The sequence below is a fragment of the Danio rerio genome, chromosome 15 (assembly GCF_052040795.2).
Source record: "Danio rerio strain M-AB ecotype USA chromosome 15, GRCz13ab, whole genome shotgun sequence".
NCBI lineage: Eukaryota > Metazoa > Chordata > Actinopteri > Cypriniformes > Danionidae > Danio > Danio rerio.
The window spans coordinates 22,600,798-22,616,615 of NC_141035.1; the positions used below are offsets into that span (position 1 = coordinate 22,600,798).

The following is a 15,818-nucleotide window of genomic DNA, read 5'->3' on the forward strand; positions in this document are numbered from 1 at the left end:
AAATGAGCGGCGTCTCCACCCGAAGCTGACCAGACGCTGACGGCTGCAGGTGATAGTTCACTCCGCAGACCACCAGAAGCACGAGAGAACCGGGGCGGTGTCTGGTCATACAGCTGCTAATGAAGTCTGCATGTGTCTTCTTTTTTTAACACGGAGATCTTTCGTTTGCATCTGTAACTGACAGAAAACAATCACATCGCCGCTGTCGAGAGAAGTGCGCAAGCGCGTGCGCTGCGAAAACAGGGAATTTCGAGATTCTGGAAGGATTTTTGCATCGCTAGGAGAATTTAAAGAGAGGAACCTTGTCGGCTTGATTGTAAATTCGATCTGAGACGTCCTATTCCTAATTTCGGAATCGTTTCTCTTCAGATTTAAGCTTTCGCCTCGCCGTTATCGATCATGGCATGGCCCTGTATCACCAGGGCTTGCTGCATCAACCGCTTCTGGAGCGAGCTGGACAAAGGTGACATTGCAGTGCCTTTGGTTTTCACCAAATATTCAGATGTGGCCGAGGTGCAACATCTGCACCCCCAGCCCAAACCGGTATTGTCACAGAAGCCGGTGGCCACGGAATCTCATCTTGCTCATAGCGCCCATCAAGAGGCGTCGAGCAGAGCGACTCATGGCGCCGCGGATGCCGCCGCAGCAGCATCTCAAGACGGCTCCGGTGCGTCGGTGATGCGCGAGGATTTCAAAGCCTGGAGCGTCCGTCCAGAGCGCAGCTGCAAACCCAGAAACCAGTATCAGCCATCAAAGACACCCTTCATCAACGAGACCCAGTATCAGAAAGATTACAAACCCTGGCCCATTCCGAAAAAAGGAGATCATCCGTGGATCCCCAAACCCACTGCTGCTGCTGCGCCCTGCAAGGCTGAGAGCAAGTTCTCCAAACACGAGCAGGCCGCTGCTGAGATGGAAACCGGCGTGGAGAAATGTGAGATTGAGGAAAAGCAGCACGAGAAAGAGAGTAAAGAGAGGAGAAAGAAGGTGGAGAAGAAAGAGCCCGTGTCTGAGGCCAGCAAAATGGAGAAGGATGTTGCGGTGGAGGGAAAGAGGAGGTCCGCTGCAGATGCTCTTAACCGGCAGATCAAGCAGGAGGTCACTTCTGGAAGCTCATATAGGTAGGCTAATTATATCATGTTTTATTTCATTTCTACAACTTTCCAATGCTGTAATATATAAGCATTGTCTGTCAATGTCATATAGGCTAATTGTTTTAATTTTAAATAGACTAATGATTTATTTTGACCGTATATGTTACTGCTCTGAACTTACTGTGATTGGCCCATTCCCATATAGCATTTTGTGGCAACTGGACATTTTGGGGTGGTTAATTTTGATTAAACTCCCTGCAGTTTTCTGATAAGGTTAGTTTTGTAGTTGCAAAAAAAGGAACTTACATATTAACAGTCCTAGAATGATATTATTTTCACTAAAACACAAACCATTACCAATACTGTTAGGGGAAAGTTCTGTGTTTTAGCTTGTGGTTTTATTGATTATGTAATTGATGTTTATTGACATTTTTATTGTCATCTTCAACATCTGCCATCAATGCTATTTTTAGCTGATAAAATAAATATTAAGAAGTCTTGATTAAATATAAAAGATGTGCAAGCTTTTTTTTTAAATGCATTATTGTATAAGGTATATAAAATGTCTGTGGCCTGTGCGGCACAAGGCATTTTTATAGAAAAGGTAAAAATATAAAATTAGTTAAAAATGAACAATTTAACTAAGGAATTGAGATAACATTGAAGTAAATAATCAAGCATTTAAGATAAATAAAATAATAATAAAGTGGTAAATAAAAATAAAAGGAAATTGGGATAAAAAATTTGCCAAATTTTTATACCACAAAATGTATATTTATTTTACAGCCAAATAAATTAACACATAGTTTGCACCATTTGTTGGTTACCCTTTGGCCTTTGATGTATTAACTTAATCAAATGGTTATTTGCTACTGAGAAGTATATGTTTTGGAGTAGAAGACATATTTAATGTATGCATTATATGTAAGCACAAAATAAATTATAATAATATCATATAATACAGAAAAGTCTTTAAAAAAAATCAACACTGTTGTTTCCTTGCTGTTTGTCTGAGGCTGAAATATGTCGAGTCATTCTTGATTGCTCAGATTATTTTGTGCACACTCACTCTGCATGTACTGTAGGTGTACCACAATAGATGCACTTAATGCATTTGTCCTGATTTCTTTAAGAGGTGTTTTTTTTTTTTTGGTTGAGTTAAGTTGCTTAAAGGAAGGAAAACTGTACTGTAAAACCCAACTGTCAACTTTATCAAATGAAATGAGTGTAGGTATCTAAATTGACTGAACATTAATTCTACTCATTTGAAAAGAGTTTTGAGCTCAGTGTTGAAGGTAATGAGTTAATTATAAATACAGCATTACTTCAACTTAAATGGAGTAAGTTCACAGTACTCATATACATTAGTTTTTTAAACTTAAATGGCTTGTAGCAATTGGTTTCCTCAAGCAGTTTGAGAGTTGCCTTAACTTATTGGATTTTACAGTACTCAGTTGGTTTGAGTTCTATTCTCTTCATTTATTGGGGTTTCCTGTGCTCAAATTGCTTCTTTAAAGCAAATGGATTAAGTGCACAGTAACTCATTAGCATTAGATTTTTAACATAAATGTTTTTTTTTTGCCAACAGTTTCCTCAAAGGGTTTGAGTTACCTTAACTTTTTGGGTTTTACAGAGTGGAAATTTTGGAAATAGGCTCATTTTACAACTCCCTTAGGGATAAACAGCTGCACTTTACCATTCTTTAATCCTATCAACTGATCTTCATGTCTGGCAGGAGCATTTTTAGCTTAGCACAAATCATTGAATCGGATTAGACCATTAGCATCTCGCTTTAAAATTTCAAACAAGAGTTTAGATAATTTTTCTATTTAAATCTTGACTATTCTGTAGTTACATGTACTAAGTTACGTGTACTAAGACTGATGGAAAAATAGCTCTTTTCTAGGCAGATATGGCTAGGAGCGGTGACATGGAAGTTTAGTGGTAAGCACTGTTGCCTCATAGCAAGAAGGTCGCTGGTTCGAGTCTCAGCTGAGTCAGTTGACATTTCTTTGTGGAGATTGCATGTTCTCCCCATGTTTATGTGGGTTTCCTCCAGGTGCTCCAGTTTCCCCCACAGTCCAAAGACATGTGCTATAGGTGAATTGAATGAACTAAATTGGCCAGTGTGTATGTGCGTGAAGGAGTGTAAATTGATGCTTTCCAGTACTGGGTTGAGCTGTAGTTCTCACAACAGTATCTGTTGTGTAAAACATATGATTGTTAAGTTTGTGGTTCATTCCTGCACTGTAAAAACTGCAGGGTACCACACAATTGATTCATGTTGTCTCAACACAAATTGGTTAACTTAACTTACACTTTTAACAAATTTATGTGGATTGAACATAAAAAAATCAAATTGTCTCAATGGAATCTCAAGAACTGTGTTGTTTTAGCTCATTTTAAATAAGCAGTTTGAACAAGCAAAAACTGTTTTTTTGAGTTTATCAAATTACACTGAAAAAATATTCAGAGATGATTCCTTGGATTTTCTAAATTTTTTATGTTAAGCGGCTGTAAACAATTTAATTGGGCTGAATTTAAACAAACAAATTAAGTTGAATTTTATCAAATTTAATTTTGTTTGTTTAAACTAAACACAAATAAATTGTTCGCAACAGTTTTGCAGACAACATTTTTTTCAGTGTGTGCGGCGACCCCTGATGAATAAAGGGACTAAGCCGAAGGAAAATGAATGAATGAATGAATGAATGGTATGGCTAGGAACTATACTCTAATTCTGGCATACTAGTCTAAGATATTTGCTGCCATTCAATGCCTGCAACAGGCACAAAGATATTATGCAGCTGCAGCATCTGAAAATAGTCTCTAGATGCGTAAATAAAAGGCACTGTGTAGTATTATTGCTCCTGCTGCAGCCATGGTACTGCAGCAGAGTTTCTTGATTATGATCTATGCTTAGCTAAGCTAAAAATGCTCTTACCAGACCTGGAGATTGGCTGATTGGATTTAAAAATGGTAAAATTCAACCGTTTACTTGGGGAAGGTTTACTCTCTTTAAACAGATCAACTTTAGATGTTGTCTAAATAAAGCATTGCCAAATTACAAATCACTGTGTTTCTCTAGGACGGAGTTTAAGGCTTACAGAGACATCAAGCCAGTGAAACCCATTAAAGCAAAATCTCAGTACAAACTCCTAGTGGGGGAAAAGACCAACCTGGAGACAAGTTATAGTGCCACCTTTAAAGGAGAACAGGCCAAACCTCAGACCACAGACAACAAGCTGATGGAACACCGCCGGATACGGAGCCTGTACAGCGAACCGAGCAAAGAGTCCAGCAAGGTATGACTTTTTTTTTGAACGATCATGCAATTTGCTGAGCTACATTGCCCTTTTTATTACCAAATCAATGAAATTAACAACTCCTGATATGGGGTGATCTTCAAGATGTTAACTGCACTGTGAGAGTGAATTCATCTGAAATGGTTTATTTTATGGGGCTCTAACATTTGTCAGATTAATGAAATCTATTCTGAGAAAGAAGAAAAACGCAGGGATATCACTTACTCTAGCTTAAGAAATTGCATCTGGTGTTTTCAGGACTTTCTAAGAACTATTTTAATATTTATTTTTACTCATATATATTTTAAGTTTTAATTTTAGTAATTTTGTGTATGTGTCATTTTATTGTTTACATTTCTTTGTAATATATATATATATATATATATATATATATATAATTTATTTCTTTTACATCAGTTGGTTGCTGTGGAGAGGTAAGCATGATCAAACACCCAATGAGGGGGGAGAGCATGCTCAGAGCCCGGCGGCTAATCAGCAGGCCAATCAGAAATAATAAATAACACCTGTTTATTCTAGTGATTGAGCCGGAGAGACACCCTTCTTAATGAGAAGACAAGGAGCAGCCGGGAAGAGAGAGAGAACACACACACACACACACACACACACACACACACACACACACACACACACACACACACACACACACACACACACACACACACACACACACACACACACACACACACACACACACACACACACACACACACACACACACACACACACACACACACACACACACACACACACACACACACACACACACACACACACACACACACACACACACACACACACACACACACACACACACACACACACACACACACACACACACACACACACACACACACACACACACACACACACACACACACACACACACACACACACACACACACACACACACACACACACACACACACACACACACACACACACACACACACACACACACACACACACACACACACACACACACACACACACACACACACACACACACACACACACACACACACACACACACACACACACACACACACACACACACACACACACACACACACACACACACACACACACACACACACACACACACACACACACACACACACACACACACACACACACACACACACACACACACACACACACACACACACACACACACACACACACACACACACACACACACACACACACACACACACACACACACACACACACACACACACACACACACACACACACACACACACACACACACACACACACACACACACACACACACACACACACACACACACACACACACACACACACACACACACACACACACACACACACACACACACACACACACACACACACACACACACACACACACACACACACACACACACACACACACACACACACACACACACACACACACACACACACACACACACACACACACACACACACACACACACACACACACACACACACACACACACACACACACACACACACACACACACACACACACACACACACACACACACACACACACACACACACACACACACACACACACACACACACACGTCTTCTTCTTCCCTCATTGGGTGTTTGATCATGCTTACCTCTCCACAGTTGCCTTTTTTACCTTTTTATCCAATATTTATATTATATTATACCTCATTTGAGTTAAATGGCAACAACAATTCTAATATTTCTATTGTAATTAACAGCTCATTTCATGAATTATTCTCTTAGAAGACAATTTGAAGGATTGTACTGGTCACTGTTTTTTATTAATGGGATTTTTCAATTTAAAAACTGAGCTAAAACGCTATAAAAGTGTGTCTGTGTCTTACCTAAAGTCATATGCAGCTTTCTGGGACAAACAGATGGATCATTGCCCATGGGAACTGTTAACTACCGTCACAAAATCAATGAATCCGTGAACTCAAGAACTGGATTACTCTGAACTGCAAATCATTCAAAGTCAATTACATTAAATTTTGTGTCAGAGGTCTCACACCATAGGTTTCCTTCCATCTGATGGCAAAAAAACTCTGCCTTTTTTCATAATGTATTGTGTAGCATCAGCTCTTTTCTTACAGTGTCCGAAATGGTCCGTTGAATGATCTGGTCTCTGTAAACTCTGCCTTTCCGAGAGCTTCCTCTGCTCTGATTGGTCAGTTGGCCTGGACTGTTTTTTTTGGTTGTTGTTGTTGTTGAAAAGCTGTATCAACTAAATGCATGGATTTGTTGGATTTGCTTTTGCAGCACAGAAAACAGCATATTCTTAAAATGTTGACATGATCTCTTCTAGGCCACAGCCACTACACTGAAAAAATGATTTATTGGATTTGATAAACCTTTTTTAAGGTAGCAAACAATTAATATGGCATACATTTAAGCAATTAAATACGTTGATCTTTACTAATTTTTTTTTGTTTGCTTGTTTAAATTCAGCCCATATAAATTGTTTGCAACCTTCTACCTTAATAAAGGTAAGTCTAAATCTAATGAATCATTTGTTTCAGTGTACTAGTGTTAAATCAGTAATAGTTTAGAGGCCAATAAAGTGACCCCAAAAAAAGAGTTATTAAAAACTTGGCTTTCTGTTCAAATTCCTTAGACGTAGAGAAACTGTATACTGAAATACAGATCGTTCCCCTATTCAGCACTGAGCTGGTGAGCAGTTCAAATTTTTTATAATCTCCACATTCTCTACTTCTTCATATATTGTCCCCTCTTAGATTTGTCTTTGAAGGTTCAAGAGACTTGACTAAGTTAGTGACACTGTAATGATTCTTAAAGATTGTAATATTCTAGAAGTCACAGATTTGGAGCAAACACCTTCTCTTGCTGTTCATAGGGACAACCTGCTGTTGGGTTTCAGTTTAGAATGGCTCACCATCCTGGAAACTTAGTAAAAGTTGTAAAGTTCAGCTGCTGGTTTAATATATGGTTGTCAGGAAATTACCAGGATTAAAGACCCATTCACACCAAGCAAAATAACTACAAATATAAATATATTTGCATCTATGCTGATGAAGAATAAAAATCTGTTTTATTTTTAGTATGATGCATTCAGCATTGACCCCTTGAAACCCGCAGATGTCCCCAGTGTATATTTATCCATCAGTTTTTAAGTAATTAATCTCATCCAACAAATTTAGTCAGTGCAGTGGAATAAAAATGACTTTCCCAAGTTTTTCAAAGGAGACGACACAAAGATGCTGGAAACCAGGACTGGACACATGTGGTAATTTTATTTTGATACTCCAGTTTGCTAATCTGGCTTGCATTACTTCCATATATTTTTATAATTCTTTCCTTTGGTATAACAGTAGTTTTCTAAATTATTATCTTTAAATAATCTTCGAAAAGAGTGCTTAACATTAAGCAGTGCTTCTCTAGATGTCGTTGATTGAAACTGTAAATTGCGCCACCATTTATATTTCAGTGGATTCTGAGTTATTTTTATTTAATTTATTATTATTTTTTTTTATGGTTTACTAGCTAAAAAAATCAGTTTCTCTACGTCTTGATCATTATAGATGGGGTCTGAACTTGAAAATTACTTTTAGAATGATGTCTTTATTGTTATTGCAATGCTAATCTCATGGTAATTCTTAACTTTTTGATTTCATTGGTTGATTTGTATGAAATTGGATGATCTCATTTGTACAATTTAGTATGATTTGCTTATCCCCTAGTGATGGTTTAGAGGTGGGGTTGTGCGCCACACCTTCTTATAAAATTCGTACATTTTCATACTACAAATTTGTATGAATAAGCCACTAAACTAACAAACTGTAAAATAGTCACTGGCTGGTTATCGTGCTTGGTGTGAACGAGTTCTAATAAATACTAAACAACTTGTGAGATATGCTTAAAAAAGGAAAATACTTCTCTTATACTCATACAGGATAACTTCAAAAAGAACTAAGCAATGACCTTGAAATGGTAGAAATAGTTTTTTTAATTGGGGTGTAACGGATCACAGTTGATCCGTGGTTTGTCAGGATCACATCCCACAGTTCCGAACACACGTGACCCGCAGATTATTTTTTAATTACTAAATTTGTAACAATCGCAGAGAGATTGCCACTCGCGTTATTCAAATTACATGTTAGAAAGCATATAGGATTTCCTGTAAAATATAATGATGACCGAAGTTTTTTTTTTTTGTTATTTAGGATGTGGTGGGTTTCTTAGGTTATTAAAGGTGTTTTCTGTCACTACTTGTTTAGCCTGCATTAATGCACTAAGCTGCACAATTAATCATTAAAAGATCAGGATCTCAACACCCACGCAACATAAAATATAAATGTTTTTTTTGCAGATGTTTATTAATCCTTTGAATCGCTGCATTCAAATATGTATTTAAAAAAGGCAGAAATCAAGAAAGAGATTCAGTCTTTAGTTTACAAACAGTCAAATAACACGTAAGGACTATGATAGAAGCTTATAGTTTAGATAAATTCACTGATGTTTGGGGTAAAGATTAAAATAAAAATCATATGCATTTAACTTGATGCTCAAAGATAACCGTTGTAGGCAGCAATTACATAATTTAACAAATAGGTGGTGACAACCAGCCATAAAAATATACCCCTGAATAATTCTTCAAAAATGTTACATCTAACAATGAAACATGACATTTAATGAGTGAATAACTAGATCATTTATTGAAAATAATGCAAAAAATGAATATGAGTTGTACAAATGATATTGTTAGATTTGTAGATTTAGTGTTATCTGCAACAGTAGTACTTGCAGTGAATTTTTCACAATACTGAATATTTTACTATTTAGTTTTATTCAGCTGATTATTTTCTCATTTGATTTTTAATAAAATTACAGATTTAAAGTTCTGATTGTTAAAACCAAAAGTTTCTTACAGTGCTTTTTTTTGTAAGAAATGGAAAGCAAATGATATTTGTTTCCTCCCTTTTTTGGCTGATCTGAAAAATGGTCCAATTCCTGACTAAAAACCATAATGTGATCCAAACCGTGAAATTTGTGATCCATTACACCACAAATTTTGATCTCTACTCCACATGAAAGGGACTATCTGAAAACAGTACAGTACATTCTTCAAAACGTTGTCTTCCAAAGAATGAATACACACAGGTTTGAAACAACATAAGGGGCTGAATAAATGATGGAACTTGACATTTTTTGGGTTCAATTACAACCTGAAATGTACAGCAAACATACTGAAAGAAGCAGGTTTGTGTAGTATTGTTGTGCATGTAATGTGTTGATGTAGCCCCTCCCTCTCTCACTCTCATAGGATGGTTCTGACAGTGACAGCAGCTCTGTTCAGTAGTCAGGTGTGTTCAGTGACTCTTTTGAACAGCATGAATCTGGAGTATCTCACCATACAGCTGCACCATCACAGAGACCCCCGATTTTGGGACGATTCTGATGAAATCCTCTCCACTACGAGGATTTGCTGAACACTATATTTTGTTTTGCATGAAACAGTAGTATCCTCACTATCAAGAGGGGCTCTATTCGGCTTCCATAATGCGAATGATTTATGCAACAGTACTGGCTTCAGAAATATGGTGAAGTAGCGGTTGAGTGATGAAAGATACTAATAGGTTTCCACTCCATTAGTATCAAAACTAAGCTCACCTTGATCACTGCGATCATGCTATTATGCAAGGCATGCTAGAATATATGGTAACCTCGCAAAATAGCAGAAATCCACTTTGGTACAGGGATTAGTTGCACATTATTTGTTATAAACTTTTGTGACAATTTTGATAGCTTGCTTTAACATACTTGGCTGTCATGAAAACAAACTAACTGCATCTCTTGTTTTGAGTATGCAGAACCAATCACCTCTTGTTTTGAACACATCATCTGCATTTCGAACATTCAGCAGGGCCTGAAAATCACATCCTAACACATATTTCTGTCATGGGATACTAACTTGGATGCCACGATACTAATTAAACATGAATGACTTTTTCAGAACTGTTTTATTGACATTATTTGACATAGTGTGCACAGAAGGGCTGATGATTAAGGAAATTATGCACTTTTCCTCTTTATTTTTCATTTGTTTTTGAACATAATAGTGCAAAGGATGTGTGAGTGTTTATTATTACCTTTTTTTTTTTTTTGGTAAAAATTACAAACACAAATGTAAAAGAGGTAGTTCACCCAAAAATTCTGTCCTCATTTACTTATCCACTCTTTTCTTTTTAAAAGCTATTTTAGGTTCTTTCTTCTTCTTTCTTTCTTCGTTTCTTTTTCTTGACGTTGATCCCAGTTGTAAGAGCAAAAAATTATAACTTGACTTCTAGTTGATCATTTGGTAAATTGTCAGAAGGTAGATTTTTCTGAGAATCATCTGTTGAACTGCATCCCAATCATCACAAATACTCCAGAAGACCTATTGGAACCCGCATGGACCAAAGATTCAAATCAGTCAAGTTTGGTGAAGGAAAGATCATGGTTACAGCTTACATTTAGTGTGGGGCGTGCAACAGACTGAGGTATCAAGACATTTGTTCTGCCCATTACATTACAAACCACAGGGGAAGGCAAAATCTTCAGCAGGATAGTGCTCCTTCTCATACTTAAGCCTCCGCATTAAAGTTCCTGAAAACAAAGAAGGTCAGAGTGCTCCAGAATTAGCCTGCCCGGTAACTAGATATGAACATTATTGAGCATGTCTGGGGTAAGATGAAGGAGGAGGCATTGAAGTCAAGTTATTATTTGTTGTTCCAATAACTTGAATAGGCAACTTTTGTCAGGTAGTCCACCCATCCATCGATCCCTCCCTCCATCCATTCATCCCTCCCTCCTTCCCTCCATACCTCCATCTATCCATCCATAAACTATTACTTTAATCAGTTTGTGGTTAGTAAGACTTTTAGTCATTTAGTTGGTCTAAAAGGCAGTAAATAATTCTAGTTTAAAAGAACTGTTTTGTATTTTATATATTTTAGCATTAAGAATGATTTTTCTTTTTTTTTTTGCAAAGCTAAACATGTGGCATAATTACACGTTTCTTTAAATCATTAATAACCATAATAATCATCATTAGTGTTGTTATTTTTTTAAACTATGATTTTTTAAGATCATTGGGTGAATGAACAGTTTAATATAAAATGCTGAAATAGGAATATTTCATAAAATGCACATTTTCTTCAGTGCTACCTTCAATTAACTTAATGCATCCTTGCTGAATAAACAATATATATATATATATATATATATATATATATATATATATATATATATATATATATATATATATATATATTCTTTTTTTTGTAAAATCACATTTGTTTACATACAATTCTCATTTTTAATGTATTACCTGCCTATTATTCAGGTTTTTAGTACTTATAAAGAACATATTCTGCATTTCCACATATACAGTTGAAGTCAGAATTATTACCCCCTCTGTTTATTTTTTCCCCAATTTCTGTTTAACAAGAGAAGATTTTTAAAATACATTTCTAAACATAATAGTTTTAATGACTCATTTCTAATAACTGATTTATTTTATCTTTGCCATGATGACAGTAAAGAAATGTCTGACTAGATTTTTTTCAAGACACTTCTACACAGCTTAAAGTGACATTTAAAGGATTAACTAGGTTAATTAGGTTATCTAGGCAGGTTAGGGTTATTAGGCAAGTTATTGTATAATGATGGTTTATTCTTTAGACTATTAAAAAATAAAGCTTCAAGGGACTAATAATTTTGACCTTAAAATAGTTTTTAAAAAATTAAAAATTGCTTTTATTCTAGACGAAGTAAAACAAATAAGTTTTTTCCAGTAGAAAAAATATTTTCAGACATACTGTGAAAATTGCCTTGTTCTTTTAAACATCATTTTAGGAAATATTTTTAAAAAGAAAAAAAAAATATTAAAGAGGGCTAATAATTCTGACTAGACATTAAACACATGCAGGTCAAATATGTCTGTATATAATAACTTCTATTTGATTGTAATGCAATAACGTGCACCTCATGTAAAGCTGCTTTGAAATAATAATTAATTATATTAACAATAATTATATATATTAACAATAATTAATTATTGTAAAAAGTGCTATATAAATAAACTTCCTAACACCTAAACCTATTAATTAAAGCAGCAATGTAGGAATTTATTAAGGGCAAACGTTGGTAGTTTTGTACCTTTGTACCTTAAAGGTACAAATTGTACCTTAAAACAGTGTTTCCCAACCCTGTTCCTTAAGGCACACCAACAGTACAGATTTTAGATGTCGTCCTTATCTGACCCATTAACTTCAGGTTTTGTAGTCTCTTATATTCTGATGAGTGGATTCTGGTGTGTTTGATTAGGAAGAGGTTCAAAATGTGTTCTCTTGGTGTGCCTTTAGGAACAGGGTTGGGAAACACTGCTTTCAAATAAAGTGACCAAAAAATGTTTAAACACCATATGATAAAAGTCATAATCATCTTTCATCTTTATATATATGTTAAATCCAACAGGAAATAATTAATCATACACAGAACAGACTGAGGTTTGTGTGTGCGTGTGTGTGTTTGCAGCTTAAAATAATGCACCAAAATCTCTCAATCTGTTTTGTTCTCAATCATAGGTGGAGAGGCATAATTTATCACTTACCAAGCCAAAAAAGACACCAAGCCATAGCAAAACAGTGAAAAAAGCAAAGGAGAAGCCTGTCGCTGGGAGCCAACCTGCCAAGAAGAAAACCTCAGTGAGCAACCAGGAGCCAAAGCCAGAGGGAGGCGTCACCAAGAAGAGCAAAGAAATGATCAACAGACTAGCTGAGGCAAAAGATTAAGTGCACTTTTGTGTTTCTTTTCTGTCTTTTATTTTTGGGCAGAGGGGTTGAGGAGGCTATAATACAGAATAGAGGACTCTCATCCCCTTGTTCATGACCTTAATCTAATGGCCTGACTCTGATGGTGTCTTTACCTATGTATTGTAGTGGATCAAGGCTTGTCTGCTTGATTTGTCTTGACTTGTCTGGTCTATTCTGAATCTATCTTTGCTTTCGCCCCGCGTCTGCTCCCTTTTCCATACACATCAATAGCTTTTCTCTGTGGCAAAGATGATTCACCCATTCCCTAATGCATGCGGCCCCTGAACAAATGGCCTTATTATATGAAATAAGGTTTTTTCTTTCTTCTGCATTGGAAGATAGTTATTGCAGACAAGATCGGTTGTTTTCTTTCGTCAAGCAATCTCATTTAATGTGACTTTGAAGTATATGGATCACTTGAGTTACCATTGTCGCCATGAGACATCTAAAGATAAACAATATATACAGTATATATAAAATTCTGACTACACTGAATATGGCGCATTGTGAACAAAAAACCTTCTTGTTTTGGTTATGACACAAATCTGATGAAAATTATTTGGTGCTTTATCATATCCAGTATTGACCGATGCTTCTGTGGCGCGAACGACAATGGTCACGTTTGGTGTTAGGCCCAAATATAGAGTTTAGTGCAGTGTTTCCAAACTCTTTTCCTGGAAGTACACCAACTTTGCATATTTTGGATGTCTCCCTTATCTCTGATCCATTAATTTCAGGTTTTGGAATATTTTCTTGTTCTGATAAGTTTATTCAGGTGTGTTTGATTAGGGAGAAAATGGGTACTGTTGGTGTGCCTTTAGTAACAGGGTTGGGAAACATGGGTTTAGTGAACATGTGCAATTAAATTCACAGCCTTTAAATTGATATCCCATTTGATATTGTGGGAACATATGTCTAGAAAGATTCAGTCTGTGCATACTCTCTAAATTATGAGCAATAAAAATGTGTTTAGGATCATATAAAGTAGAAAAGCACATATTAAATCCTCTACAAAGGAGCTAATGTTGCTTTTGCTGTCTTCAGTAGTTTGTTGTTGTATTAGCCACACCTCATTAATATACAGTGCTCAGCAAATATGAGTACAGTCCATTTTAAAAATTTATATTTTTATCAATTTCTCAGTGAATATATGTATTTTGGTGCATTTAAACAAAACAGATTTATTAAACAGATACATGTATTTAAATAATATTTTTGTCACCAAACATTTAGAAATTGAAGGATAATACTATTAAATTCAAGCTAAATATTGAAAAAAAAATAAACCTACAAAATTTCAATTAAACTTTTCAATTTTTCTGCTTTCTTGATTTTTCCTCTTTTTAAAATTTGTATTTAATATTTTTCTCTAACATATTCATTTGGCTGTACTAGTTGTTGGACCATTATCGTAAGTAATTTGGTTAGATAAGCTCCAGTTATTTTGGCTTCAGTACTGACTTATCTAATGTATATGCACAGATATAATATTGTATAGCTTCTTATTAAAGCATATGAATTTAAAAGATAGATTTGTGAGGTATGTACACATATATGCTGAGATATGCTCAAAACATTGTTAGCTTAAAAATATATATTTTGAAAAATATTTGTAATACAAAACAGGGATTTCTTTCATATGATTTCTGTACTTTTGTTTAATGTTTGTCATTAAACATTTCTGAGGTGACTTTATATTTTTCTAAAAACCTATAGTTCTAAAAAGTACAAAGATATTTTAAGAGTACTGTCAGAATTTAGGAAAACGCTGCCATTGGGAGGTTTTAAATGTGCTTCAGAAAATGTTTATTTTTTATTTTTTATAAACAATCATATTAACTTGAACAAAAAATGTGATTTATTTAACCCCTATATTTGGGTTTGCTATTAATTGCCCATATGTGTCATGTGGATGTGAGTTGATGTTTAGCATAATTATCAAATTTTATATACAGAGTAAAGACAAAATTATTAACCCTACCTTAAAACTCCAAATATACTTCCTTCTATATTTAAATACAAAATTTGCTTTGGGGTAATTAATGTGTCAGTGCTCTTTGGATAAGGAATTCTTAAAGAAGAACAACAAACTCATTAGTCCAAGGCACTTGAAAAGTTTAAATGTCATGTTTTTAAAGGCATTTTTAACAAATTTTAGTGCCTTGGACTTATGATTTTGTGATTTCCTATTATGTATTTTGTTCTTCTGGAGAAAGTCTTAATTTTTTTAGATTGGCAGGAATAAAAGTAGGTTTTACATTTAAAAAATATTGTTAAGATCAGTAAATTTTTTGCTTGGCTACAAAACATACTACTGTTGTCTTATGATCTGACCAATTAACCTAACTTATCTAGTTATCTTAATTAACATATAAGCCTTTAAATTTCTTTTTAACGTTAATACTAGTATTTTACATAATATCTAGTTAAAGATTACATAACAGCAACAATAAAAGAAAAGTAATCTCAGCAAACACAATAGAAATGAGGCATAATAAATGAGTCATTAAATCAATTATGTTGATTATATAAAAATGTGTGAAAATAAATCCTATCTCTGTTAA

The 15,818-nt window shown here is 35.2% G+C and overlaps 1 protein-coding gene and 1 long non-coding RNA gene across 3 annotated transcripts in view; one reads left to right on the plus strand and one right to left on the minus strand.

Moving 5' to 3' along the window:
• On the plus strand, positions 1–15,502 carry map6b (microtubule-associated protein 6b). Of its 2 annotated transcripts, XM_087284100.1 has the most exons (4): positions 1–1,121; positions 4,183–4,399; positions 9,723–9,762; positions 13,027–15,071. In XM_087284100.1, exons 1-3 carry the CDS (start codon positions 400–402, stop codon positions 9,756–9,758), a joined length of 975 nt encoding a protein of 324 aa, XP_087140226.1. In that variant the 5' UTR covers positions 1–399; the 3' UTR covers positions 9,759–9,762; positions 13,027–15,071. The 2 variants fall into 2 exon arrangements, with proteins under 2 accessions (XP_087140226.1, XP_087140225.1); XM_087284099.1 differs by lacking the exon at positions 9,723–9,762 and having other exon boundaries at positions 13,027–15,502.
• The window catches only part of LOC141377824 (uncharacterized), a 20,488-nt gene continuing 15,070 nt past the window's right edge, over positions 10,401–15,818 (minus strand). The window contains exons 2-3 of the long non-coding RNA XR_015509388.1: positions 13,053–13,126; positions 10,401–11,044 (exon numbers count right to left, since the gene is read on the minus strand). This is a non-coding gene — a long non-coding RNA (uncharacterized LOC141377824). The remainder of the gene's footprint in view (positions 11,045–13,052; positions 13,127–15,818) is intronic.